The following is a 13,449-nucleotide window of genomic DNA, read 5'->3' on the forward strand; positions in this document are numbered from 1 at the left end:
ATAAGAGACAAATGGTTCCATTCTTTTGAGTTTCTGATTAGCCTCTCCAAATGAAGCAACCAGATATGCATTTATCTCAGTCAGCAGAGGGGTGACTTTGGATAGAATGGGAGGCAGGTTTGCCCTAAGCAAACTCAGCTTGACTTTTCCCTTTAGCATAGTGATTTGGGGGCCCCAATATTTATTTTTCTTTCACATTTTCGCCTTTTCTTTTTAAAAATATTTTGGAGAAATAATTTCAGGAGAAAATTAGTCTCTGGTCTCAGGATTCATCTGATCTATCATGGCTAGGATGATTTATTCCTAGAAGGAAAGTCCCAAGTTCTTAGGAAAGTTCATATATAGCAGCTTGTGAAGTCTAATGTCCTATGAAGAGAAAATAGGGTGAGGAAGGAAGAAAAACAAAAACAAACAAAGAACAATGTTGGAAAATTGATATCAGCTACATTGCTCTGAAGTTCATACATCAATAGGTAAGTATAAAAGTTGCTTATGTATATAAATAGGTTGCTGTTATTTTCTTCTGAAGTTTAAGTTGTCTAGCTTCAGTTCACAGAGTTTTACAAAAGCACAGCTTAGTTTTCAGTGACTCCAAATTGGGAAAAATGGGAGAAAAAAAGAAGGAAAAGAATGAAAGCATTGTTTTGAAGACTTGTAGCCAAGAAAAATTAGAATTTTGTCCAAACTGTAGAAAATAATAAAAATTGAAAAACATTAGGCAAGAATGGAATCTAACAACAGGTGTACTATAGTTTTTGAAACAATTTTTCTCCCTCCAGTTTCCCACTTTTACTAAAGACAAATCATGGTAGAACAGGTTTGCTTTATTATAATTGGCCTAATTATTTGTATACAGTGCAGCAAGAACAATTATTTTTACATAGGCTTTTATATTCACTTTGATGGAACTTTGTTCCATAGAAGGAATCTCAGATAAGACTTTTTTAAAGCCAAGCCCAGCCATAGATTTACACAATAGAATACCTACGAGTTGGGTGAATTCCTCTTCTCTTGAGGTTCCATGACAAACTTGGGGCTCCTGTGCCTGTCAGAAAGTGGCATTCTTTACTTACCATAGGTCACGAACCATGTATAGGAACTGTGTCGACAAGGTATGAGGCCAGTTTTCCCAAAGGGCTTTTATTGGCTCCGTAAGTCAAGTTTGATTCCTTAAAGGGCAGCACACTATTCCATTCAAAGCCTTGGTAAAACAACCAGTTTCTCCAATTATGTCCTGTTATAAATGAAAAGAGATTCTTGTTGCACTTATGTAAATAACTGTATTGCCATAAGTTAAGAATACTCACCAATAGTTTCCAAATTCTGGAGAAATCAGGTAGAGAGAAACAACTATGTTCCAAATTATGTTTATAGGAGTATACTAAATTTTTAAAAAGCAGTCAATAGCTCAAAAGAAAAGTTTCCTTGACTCTGGCAAAAACAAAAGATCAGCAATGTTTTAAGCAAAAAGTCAAAAAGACTACTTCAGTCTTCTATTAGTTCTGTCCATGCATTTTATTCCTATTTTGCTTGATATTTATGAACATTTTGGTTCTCCATGCATCCTGAAAGTTTTTCTTCTATTCTGATGTCACAATTTCCAAAGTTATCAGAAACTTATATTCAAGAGTGCCTGTTAGAGTTGTATAGCTGATTGTAAAACCACCTTCGAAAGAGGACCATAACAAGACAACAATTGTTCATGGATGATGAAAAGCTTTAGGGCAGCTATAGTCAAAGACACTATTGACAAGGAAATTTGTTACCTCTGTGGTACACAATAATTTAATATTTATAATTATTACTAATAATGTACACTAAGTCATATCAGAATTATGTTTCCCATAATTTTGGAACGCATGGAAAATGTATAATTCTGACATGACTTAGTGTATCAGAACGCAGTGTATCAGAATGGCTACATGTTTAATGGAGCCAGCAATTCAACATAACATAGATCACACTTTGACTTCAAACACCATTTCATATTTGACAATGTTTCTTGTATAATTTTTATACCAAATAAACCAAATTATGTCATTTTTGGACTTTAGGAAACCTGATATCTTAAAGGATTAATTAGGTCAGAAACAGACATAATTTATAATTTGATTTTGGAATGTTTGTCAAATATCAAAGGTTTAAAACACCTGAAATCACAGTTCATTGTAAAATAAGTCATTCATTTTGCCAACGTCAGTTCTGGCACTGAGCTCTTTTCATTTCCATTTCAGAGAACAATACACAGTTTTCCTCCAAAATATAAAGCTGCAATTTAAGGCATTTATACTAACTTTTAGGTTAGAATATGTGCATCTTTCATTTTTTAAACATTTTAATCCTTATTTTTAATAGATTTTACTTTTACAGTCCCTCATCATTTTTAATTAACAAATTCTTACCCATAGACTATATATAAATTTTAGAAATAACTTTATTAAACAAGACCAACATGATCTTAGTACCAATTCTGCCCCTCTCTGATGTTCTTTCTTCATTTAAAACACTAAGACATTGGCCAAGCACAGTGGCTCATGCCTGTAATCTCAGCACTTTGGGAGGCTGAGGTGGGTGGATCACTAGAGGTCAGGAGTTCAAGCCTGGCCAACATGGTGAAACTCCATCTCTGCTAAAAAAAAAAAAAAAAAAAATACAAAAATAGGCTAGGTATGGTGACTCGTGACTATAATCCCAGCTGCTCAGGAGGCTGAGGCAGGAGAATAGCTTGAACTTTGGAGGCAGAGGTTGCAGTGAGCCGAGATCATGCCACTGCACTCCAGCCTGGGTGACAGAATGACTTCTTTCCAAAAATAAATAAATAAATAAGACATTAACATCTTCCTATGTCTTGCAGTTATTTTGAATATTCAATGAGAAAATAAATATAGCATGATTTACCATACAATAAATGTATTACACTAATAGTTTAAAATTTTTCAAGTACTTGATGTCATTTACAGAGAAAACATGTGTATGACTAGATTTGCTTTTGTAAAAATAATATTACAGCAAAGAAAATATATTTTTAGAATTAAGATGAATCTAGGAATATTCCCCAAAAAGATTTTGAAAGGGGAACTGAATTTATGTGATTACATGGTTGAGGTTATCAATCTAGCAAAATTCTGATTAAAGGGCAATTGTATCTTTGTTTACATTCACAGTCTGGGGACATCCAGGTTATACTACAAAGACCAATTTGGCATTTACTGTAGAAAAATAGACCTCCTGCTTAAAAATATTGGGAAATTTTCCCATGACTCTCAGTGGAAAGGAAAGCTACTTTTCTCAAGAAATTATTATGATTATATTTTATGGACATTGTAAATGTTTTACCTGGTTTCTTCTTTTTTTCAACTTTGGCTACTTGGAAGCTCAGGGCAAATTTGTTGTCAACTTCCAGAAAGTTTACAGACCTAGGTGATGTGGGTTTCTTGCAGCATCCATGCTGCACAAGTCAGAGATATTAACTTTTCTTCAGTCTACAAGTTTTATTGTTAATTACATTTCATCATGCTAGACTTCAATCCAAGAGAACGCATTTTCTCTCAGAGCTAAATGGCATTATTGATATCCTATACAACAATATTTCCACAGAAATTTTTAATGTAATCTGTAAGTTCTAAAGCATGATAAATATTTCAGGTGGCATTACCCCAGAAACAATATCATCTCCTTCTGAATAATTAAGAAGAAACACATACTTTTCATAGGTCCAAAGAAACTATGATGATTGTTATATTTCAGTGGAAATGAATGTAATACAACAGGAAATCAAATATGTTGCTGCATGACTGAATTTAATTCTGCAAATCTACCTCTATTAAGAAAATATTTTCCATCTGTCATGTAAATCTCTGCACTAACAATAATTTTTCTCTACTGTCACTTTTTTAATTTCCTGTGACCAGAGACATTAGCTCTTTTATGTATTGTTCTAGTAAGTATTGAGGCAGGATCTTTTAAAGCCATAAGTTAATTAAAGATTAATTTGAGTGACTGTTCCTGTTTCTTAACAGACATGTGCCTCCATTTGTTTGTGTTCTTCAGATTCTTTCTGGTCACAACCGACTCAGAAATCGTCTTTTAGTTTTGCCAGTGTTCATCCTAAGTCCCTCAGAGCCAATGATCCATTACAATGTAGATCACACTTTGACTTCAAACATTTGGCTGATGAATATGTTGGCATCAAAACAAGAAAGAAGAGACATTCAGCTTTCGACAAACTGAATTATCATCAAAGAAAGAAGTGGAAATTTCTTTATTAATTAGGAATAGAACCATCTTCACTGATGTTGGGGCATGTAATCACTCAGCAACATATTAAGGGCTAAGACTAGCAAACCAGGAATGTATTGTGTTACACTTAATTATGTCATCAGAATTTTTTAAAGGCAGTGAAACTCCAACAAAGTAAATGAAATTAAGTACAGTCATTCAAAACTAAGATCAACTCTGGAAGTGCAGCTTCTTTATTCCTATCTCACCTCACAAAGGATTTTTAAAACACTAAGCACTTAGATATGCTATAAGTTCAGCAACTTGCACTATGTCTTACACCCAGCAGGTATTCAATAAATGTGTGAGAGAGGGAGGGAGAGAGGGAGGGAGGGAGGGAAAAAGGAAGGAAGAAAGAAGGAAGGAAAGAAGGAAGGAAGGAAGGAAGGAAGGAAGGAAGGAAGGAAGGAAGGAAGGAAGGAAGGAAGGAAGGAAGGAAGGAAGGAAGGAAGGAAGGAAGAGGGAAGGAAGAAAGGAGGGGAGGAGGGAGGGAGGGAAGGAAGAAGGGAGGGAGGGGAGGGGAGGCAGGAAGGTTGGTTGTAATCTTCATGATCTAAAAATTATAAATATATACATTCTTCAAATGAAGAAATTGAGACACAATGAGATAAAATAGCTTGTCTTATATAACCCAGCAAGGAATTGTTGATATTTGGCTTTGAAGTAGAATGACCTGACTATTAAGGTCACTTGATTCATCTCTACAATGTACTGTAACATAAAGTTAGTTAAGTATATGGTGATTATTAAGATTTAGGGAGCAACATGGAATACTGGTTAAAAACTCACTCAGGCCCCAGTGAGAAGACTTAGGTCAAGCACCACTCAGCTAGTTAGCATCTATGTCATCTATGTGTACGACAGAGATAACAATAGAACTCATTTTATCCTGCCATGTGGAATATGCTAAAGGTTTAGGAAGTAATCGCTGTTATTATTATACAATAATGTATAAAAACTACAGATTATAGGATCATCTAGCTTAGGAAAAAATATGCTCAAAGCCTAGATGTATCAAAAAGACAAGGCTATGATTTTCCATTAGACATTCACTTCAAAGTAAAAGTGTCCATATAATTTTGCCATAATCAAAAATTGTGCATGTCATTATATTTTTATTTAATTAAATGTCTCAAGTTAATAATGGCAAGGACAACATGATTTTTAAAACACAGTTTGTTCTCATTTAGTTCTTCATTGGCAAAAGGGAACTTCCTACAAAATGCATATATAAGGTCTTGTAAATAGTCTACTACCTTAAAATAATCACAAAGAATTGAAATATAGTTGACTGAGAAACTGCATAAACCTTCTGACTATTATCCCTCTTCTACCACTAGATTTTTCTTTCCTGCTTTTTTGAAACTTAGATCCAAATCCTAATAGCAGCACTCATTTTCATCATCCTTCAGAAACATCTACTCAATGAAGACAACTGTGAAAAACCATACATGGGATAAGATATATACAAACTTTCAAGCACAAAACAATAATACAATCTCATTATTTCAACTAAAAAATAGAAACAAGAAACCCACAACATATAGTATGGTGATCCAAACAGTCAAGTGATATTTTAGATATTCTTTACATTACTGGCCCTGCATCATACCTGGGTGTATGTGTGTACATGCAGTATTTGGCAACACTTATTTAATTAATGCAAAAACATAAGCAGCTGACATGAAACTGTAAGTCATTATATTTTAATTTCAATTATCATTTTTGTTCCCATATGTTCTCCTGATCATGTTAGAATTTAAAAATATTTGTATTTCGCACATATGTAGGCCTTTGAAATAAAATAGAAAATATGATGAGACTAACAAATAACAAAAGACGGCCCATTAAATCACTTGGAATAGAAAAAGCTTGTGCCAGCTTTTCCTTTGAAATAAAGAGGAAATGGTGCACCACAGGCCCCAGACTGTTTTCCTGAGGTGATAGGATATTATGATTTGCTGTATCTGTTTCCTCAGGAAACAGCAAATGTTGAACATGTCAATGCTTTTCAGGAATGAAAAAAAAAATCCAGAAAAAGACTGCCAAATTGGCAAGGACAACTTTCCTATCTTTGTTTAAAGAGCAACAACTCAGAAGTTATTTCATTTCCGATAGCCTTTCTCATATTGCCAACAGAAATCCATTACAATATATAAGAGTAAGATTTCTTGTCCCTTTTCACCTTTATTTGCCGTCTTTCAACTGGCAAGAGTCATTTTGACCAGCAGATTAATCAACTGTAAGACGGATCCTCATACAAAGGTAGGTATTTGGAAATATAAACTTAATAATTTTTATTTTGAATATTAACATTTTTCTCAAAGATAATCTTTCCAAAGATAACATTTTATGGGCTTTTCATAGAACATTCATTATCAGCAAAAACATAAGCAGCTGACATGAAACTGTAAGTCATTATATGCATTAAATTTTGAAAAATTCTGGTTTTTTCAGGTCAAAGTAAAACATTCATGTTGGGCATTTGGGCCAATCAGTCCATCCAAGTACACAGTTGGCTTTTCCTCCTGATGTACCTTAAAGTTCTTGAAACTTCATAGGGATAGAATACTCTCAGGTGTACTCTAAAAGAGAAAATTGTTCTACAGAATATTTTTATTATTGGTTTTTCTTTTGCTTTTCAAACTTCTTTTAAGAATGGATCATAGGAAAAGTAATAGTTTAAGGAATAGCCACACCCACATATGTATAATTGAATATTCAGTGAAATTTTGTCCATAGAATTCTTTCAAGACTGGCATTGCTCAGACCACACACTCAACCTATGTGCAGAGTTGACTATCAGGAAGGCAGTTTGCTCAATGGTGCATGGAGTTGCTTTCCCAGAACTCAAGCTATCATGTATTTGAAATATATTGTAAAATTTGAACCAATTGAGAGTAGAATACCTGGACATTTCCATGTTCTCTGCCTTAGTCTCTGATATATGGATTTTTGGAAGCACTTTGAGATCACTCATCACAGACTAAATTAATTTGGTAGAATGTTGTTAAAACTATGAAGTAGATTATGTGATTCTTCTCTTGGACTATACCCAACAGGGTGATTCCTTTTTTTTTTTTTCTTATTTTTAAGCTGTTCCAAGAAATTAAATTTGTAACATAAGATCTAGTTAAAATGTTAATATCAAACCCATCTATAGAAATCTATAAAGTAATGTACCTAACTATTTTAAAAATATCAAAATGTTCAAATATAAATAAGTATACATTTTAAGGTAGTTACTTCTAAGGGAAAAACCTTAATTATAAAAACTTCTATTGCTCAGAACAATTTATGAACAACTCTTTTGCATTATCCCAAGGATCAGTTTACAAGTCAAAAATAAAAACTACTTCCACTATTTTGAAGTCAAATTTTATAAGCCTACTAATATTGCCCCACAGTAACACTGAATTCAAAATAATGTTAGGCAAATTCCCTGAAAATGCTATAGTAGGATATTTGTATTACATTATATCCAAATGTTGAGACATTTTAAATACTACTTTTTAATTTAAAAAAAAAAATCATACTGATCACCTATTGTGCTTACTTTCAGAGGCAACTGAAAGGATGAAATCACTGACTTGGATCTTAGGCCTTTGGGCTCTTGCAGCGTGTTTCACAGTAAGTATCATTAATCACGGTCACACATCTTTATACTTTTCTCATTAACTATTATTTCAGATTTCTTTTTACGTTAATGATGTTATTAACCATTGATGAAACACTGTTTAGGACTTAAATTTAAATTTAAAATCTAATTTAAATAGCCACACATGTCTGATGGCTGCCATACTGGACAGTTCAAGTCTGTAATATCAGACTGCATTAAACAGATACGTATAAATGTAAGTCCCCATACTCTAGTCGGTGACACAGTAGGTAAAACTCTATAAAAATAAACAATTAAAATAGAACTGTTTTTCCCAGCATGTAGTTTATGGATCATTTACACCAGAGTCACCTAACTCACTTATTAAAAATGTAGTAAAGACCTCATCCAAGCCTCAATAAGAGTATCACATAATGGGAAAGATGCATTTTACCAGGGATCTACAAGTATCTTTGCATGCTAAATTTTGAGAGAATGCTAAGCATTTATATATAAACAACTACTTTGTATACAAAACCAGGTTAAAGACAAATGAGATACTAAATATCATACAAAATTACAAAAACGTTTTTAAAACACACGTATTTCAAAGTAGTAGAATCATACTTGATTTCAAAGTAGTGTTAGATTAATTCTAGGGACAGAAAGAGAAGATTAATTCCAGAGTAATTTCCACCAAAGTACTATAAAATCTACTATATCAAATGGAAAAATATGAAGCCATTTTTTTTAGATTATGACTTCCACAAATCAAGCAACATAAAATTACATCATTGTGAAACATGAATCATAAAATAATTCCTCTTTCATCTACCTTCAAAAAGGAACAAAAGCAGGAAATTCTCAGGTTACTGAGGTAGTCTGACCTTCGCTAAATTACTGAGAGCATTATATATTGACATAATTTTTAATAAACCAATAAAATATATTGACATATTTTAAGGCAATATCTTAATGACTTGATTATAAAGCTGATTTTCAATATTTTTATGCCTTCAGAATACAAAAGAAAAACATTTTATAATTTCAAAGTATCAGGTTTTTGTTATATAAAATTTTTTATAAGATTAATTTGAAAAAGATAGCTTTCTGAGCAGGCGCAGTGGCTCATGCCTGCAATCCCAGAACTTTGGGAGGCCAAGAGGGGCGGTAACTTGAGGTTAGGGGTTCAAGGCCAGCCTGGCCAACATGGTGAAACACTGTCTCTACTAAAATTACAAAAATTAGCCAGGTGTGGTGACATGCACCTGTCATTCCAGCTACTCCAGAGGCTAAGGCAGGAGAATCGCTTGAACCCACGAGGCAGAAGTTGCAGGGAGCCAAGCGAGCCACTGCACTCCAGCCTGGGTGACAGAGTGAGGCTCTATCTCAAAAAAACAAAAAAAAGAAAAAAGAAAAAGATAGTTCTCTGATAGCATAAGCAGTATAAATAGATATAAACCTTTCCCCCAACTTTATTATATGAGATTCATGATGATTGATAATTATCAAATGTTGGAAATGTGAAGGGTAGCATGTCATTTACATGTGTGTGTGTATGTACACACACACACACACACACACACAAATAAAGCAAGTCTAACTACTATTAGTCCCATTAAAATACAAATAAATTTAGGTTCAAAGTATCCATGTCTTAGATGTACTGTTCCTAAACAAAGTAATGTAGGAGATTAGTGTCAATTATAGCCCTTTGAGAGAGTAGTGTTTCTTCTTAACATAGTATTTTCATCATTTTTCTGAGTTTATTACCTTTAGAAAGTTGTGGAAAGGGAGCTAATCAATGTGATTGGGTATATTTACCACAAAGATTTTTCATTACTTAATATTAAGATCAATATCAGGATATCTTTAGGAGGCAAAGACACTTTCAGCTAATTTTTTAATTGTTTTGACAATAAAAGTGAACGGAGTATTTTCCCACACTAAGGATTTGTTTCCTTGACAATTAAAAATCAAGTCCTGAACTTCCATACATCCTAACTAGTCTTTGGTTTGGCAGCACTTGGGTCAAATGCCCTGCATAATACCACAGAATGTTATCAGCTAGAAAAGACAAACACGAGGCCGGTTCTACAGAAGTGCCTTGGCATTTTTCATTTGTTGTATTAGTGATCCTAATAAAACTTTTACTCGCACATTAAGGACAGAAGCCAGGTTGAAGAGCAAATGGGAATTGAGAAGTGGAGTTGGCAAATCTAGAATACCCTTTCATAGAGCTTCGCTTTGCAGGAAAGACGTGACAAGAAAATCAATGACAACAAGGGTACCAGTGGTTGAAACTGAACCTTTTATAAGCAGGGAAATAATAAAACTTGATATTTCTTTTGCAAATGATCTATTTAAACTTTCTGTATATTTTAGGTGAAAGGGTAAGAGTAGAATCAAACAGTCAAATCAAGGTATCATTACAGTAACTTGGGTAAAAACAAATGACTTAGGTTAGAGTGGAAGTAAGAGAAATGATAAGAAGTGGTTAGAATTAGAATTCAGGAAGGGAGATGCAAAACCAGTAGGATTGTGGGGGAGAAGTGTGAGTTGAACATAAATGGTAGTTGTTTTCTGAAGAAAATGAGTCAGTTTATAATTCCTGTCATTTAACTGTCTCATTTTCCTCAGAAAACAAATTCCAATATTATACTTACAAGAAGTAAAGGGAAGACTGACAGAGCCAAGTCCCTGAGAAGACACTTCTAAAGAAAGAGAAAATTCCTAGCTATCAGTGACTCCATGGTTGTGTGGCCAGTAAATCAGGGAAGTTCATTTCTAATTGCCTGAAATATCTTGGTGAAGCAGGAGAAAAGCCACTTTGGTGGGGGTAGATGAGAGCTCAGGATGAGGTGGAGAATGTTGATAAAACTGGCATCAACTTGGAAAATTAAAGGCTTCTGGGGCAGTGGGAAGAGATAATGTAAGATAAGACACTCAAAAAAGGATTTCAGACAGCACTGAAGGACGCTAACTCTGATGGTATAGTGCTGGTGACATCCTCTAGCATTGTTAAGAACCTGGCATTAGGAATCCAGGACAGGGATGCTTTATTGTAATAGTAAAGTTTAGGATTAGCAAGGGTAATGGCCAAATAGGTGAAGGGACTGAGAACCACAGGAAGTGAATGTAGCTTTGTGTCCAAAAAAAGCATCTGCTCCAAGCAACCTGGACTTCTTGCCATCAGTAGAGTGGAACTTCATTCTTACCCCAGAGCATTTGTGTATTTTCATTCTATTTGGCATGTTTCCTCCTTATTTTATATTCTTTAAGCCTCTTTTCAAATGACTTCTTCTCACTAGAAAAATCCTTCATCATTTTCCTATCCAGAACTGATCGCTTTAACTACCTAATATATTTGTTCCTTGCACTACTTTCCAGCTTTTGTATGTTAATTTTTTTAAATGGAGACAGAATCTTGCTACGTTGTCCAGGTTGACCTTGAACTGCTGGCCTCAAGCAATCCACCCACCTCAGCCTCCCAAAGTGCTGGGATTACAGGCATGAATCACCATGCCCAGTCTTAGCTATTTTTATTTCTAAAAATTGTGCTGTATGTATACCATACTTGAGCCAATCATTGCTCTAAGCATTTTACAGGTAATATTTCAGAGCAAAAATCTGACAATAACCACAGGAGGTGGGTCCTTTTATTAATGTCATTTTTCTGACGAGAAAAAGAGACTCAAAAAGTATTCCACACTCACCCAACCTCTATGTGCCAGAAGCGGAACTCAAACCCTCACATGAAACCCCACAGACTCATTCCACTCATTTCACTTCCCTTTAAATCATATTTATCCTGCCTTGTATTGTAACTCCTCTGCCTGTAGATTCATAGAAGATCTGTTTGTAACCCTGGCTCCCCACCACAGCTCCTACATTAGCTCATTGCACAAAGTAGGTGTTCATGATATTTTTCACAATGTATTAATGTTCAAAGTCTGAACAGCCCTGAACTCTTGAATTAGACGTAAAAAGACATTTTTCTCATCCTGGAAGGGCATTTATTTCCACTTACAATTTATTTAAATGACAGATTCGACTAAAGGCAAAGGGTAAGATTTTTGCTCATTATATAAACATATATATATTTTTAGTCAACACTATCCCTGCTTTCATAGACAGCCTAGGTAATCAGAAAGCAAAAGAGAAACTTTTTTTCTTTGATAATAGACTTTCAGACTATGTGACTTAGATACAATGTAATGATTTTCTATTGCTGCATAACAAACTACCACCAATTAGTAGCATTAAAAACTCATAAATATCTCAGTTTCTTTGGCCATAACTGAATTTGGCTAGTTGGCTTCTCTGCTCAGAGTCTCACAAGGCTGAAAAGGTGTGTCCACTGCTGTATTTTTTTTTCTGCAGCTCAGCGTCCTTTTTAAAGCTTGTATGGTTATTGGCAGGATTCAGTCCCTTGGTTATTGGGCTGAAGCCCCTACTTTCCTGCTGCTTGTGAGCCCGGGGCCACTCTCAGCTCCTATAGCGGGTCTACCATGTACCTCCACGTGGCCCTCCCCACAACATGGCATCTTGATTCAAAGCACAGAGAAAAGCATTCGCTGCAGCCTCAAATCTCTCTGATTTCTTCTGTCTCTGACACTGTAGAACCTTTTTTAAAAGGGCTCACCTGATAAGGTCAGGCCAGCATGTGCCAGCAGGGAGTAGAAATCTTGGGGCCATCTCACAGTTCTGCCTACCATGGAAAGCATTCACCCTTATATTTAACTGTGAAATAGGTGAATTAAAATTATTTACTTCTTTTTTCCACAGCCTGGTGAGAGTCATAGAGGCCCCAGGGGACCATATCCACCTGGACCACCAGCACCTCCTCCACCTTTTGGCGCAGGATTTGTTCCACCACCTCCTCCTGCACCCTATGGCCCAGGGAGAATTCCACCACCCCCTCCCCAACCCTACGGTCCAGGGAGATTTCCACCACCCCCTCCTCAACCCTAAGGTCTACCACTCCATCCTGATGGCCCAGGTTATCCACAGCCTCCTTCCCAACAAAGACCCTATCCACCTGGACCTCCATTTTTCCTGGTAAATTCTCCAGCTGATCCTACCCTCCCTACTCCTGCACCCCAAATATGAACAACTGCAGCAGGTGCCACCACCACCACAAAAGACACCACTACCCTCGTAACTACTGCTTCTACTACCCAAAATACGAATTCCAACACTGCTTCCAGAAGACTTTTATGTAAAATCGCTTCCGTTTTTGAATGAGAATGAAAAATTCCAAAAGTGCTGAGCTTTAGGGAGAAATAATCTTAGAAAGAAATTGTAGAAAAACCCTATGCAAACATAACATTTATACCAATGAGGTGAAAATAAAGAATTGAGCATCAATATGAAGTCTCCACTGTTATCATCAGAGCAACATTTTTCCCCCAGTTATGTCACCTAAATGAATATTAGTGCTGCCAGAAGGCTAGTCTTGTCCCATGAGGCCAAAGAGTAATTAAGGAAAAATGAAATGAGACACTTGAACTTGAAACTTAAGGTTATGAAGTGGGAAGAGTAAGGAACAGGATTCTCTCTTCAGTATGGCA

The 13,449-nt window shown here is 35.3% G+C and overlaps 1 protein-coding gene across 1 annotated transcript; it reads left to right on the top strand.

Moving 5' to 3' along the window:
- Positions 1-388: 388 nt before the first annotated feature.
- Positions 389-13,241, top strand: SMR3B (submaxillary gland androgen regulated protein 3B). The gene is made up of 4 exons (XM_050791445.1): positions 389-473; positions 6,492-6,543; positions 7,841-7,908; positions 12,665-13,241. Exons 3-4 carry the CDS (start codon positions 7,855-7,857, stop codon positions 12,848-12,850), a joined length of 240 nt encoding a protein of 79 aa, XP_050647402.1. The 5' UTR covers positions 389-473; positions 6,492-6,543; positions 7,841-7,854; the 3' UTR covers positions 12,851-13,241.
- Positions 13,242-13,449: the final 208 nt, after the last annotated feature.

Source organism: Macaca thibetana, chromosome 5 (assembly GCF_024542745.1).
Source record: "Macaca thibetana thibetana isolate TM-01 chromosome 5, ASM2454274v1, whole genome shotgun sequence".
NCBI classification, from domain to species: Eukaryota; Metazoa; Chordata; class Mammalia; order Primates; family Cercopithecidae; genus Macaca; species Macaca thibetana.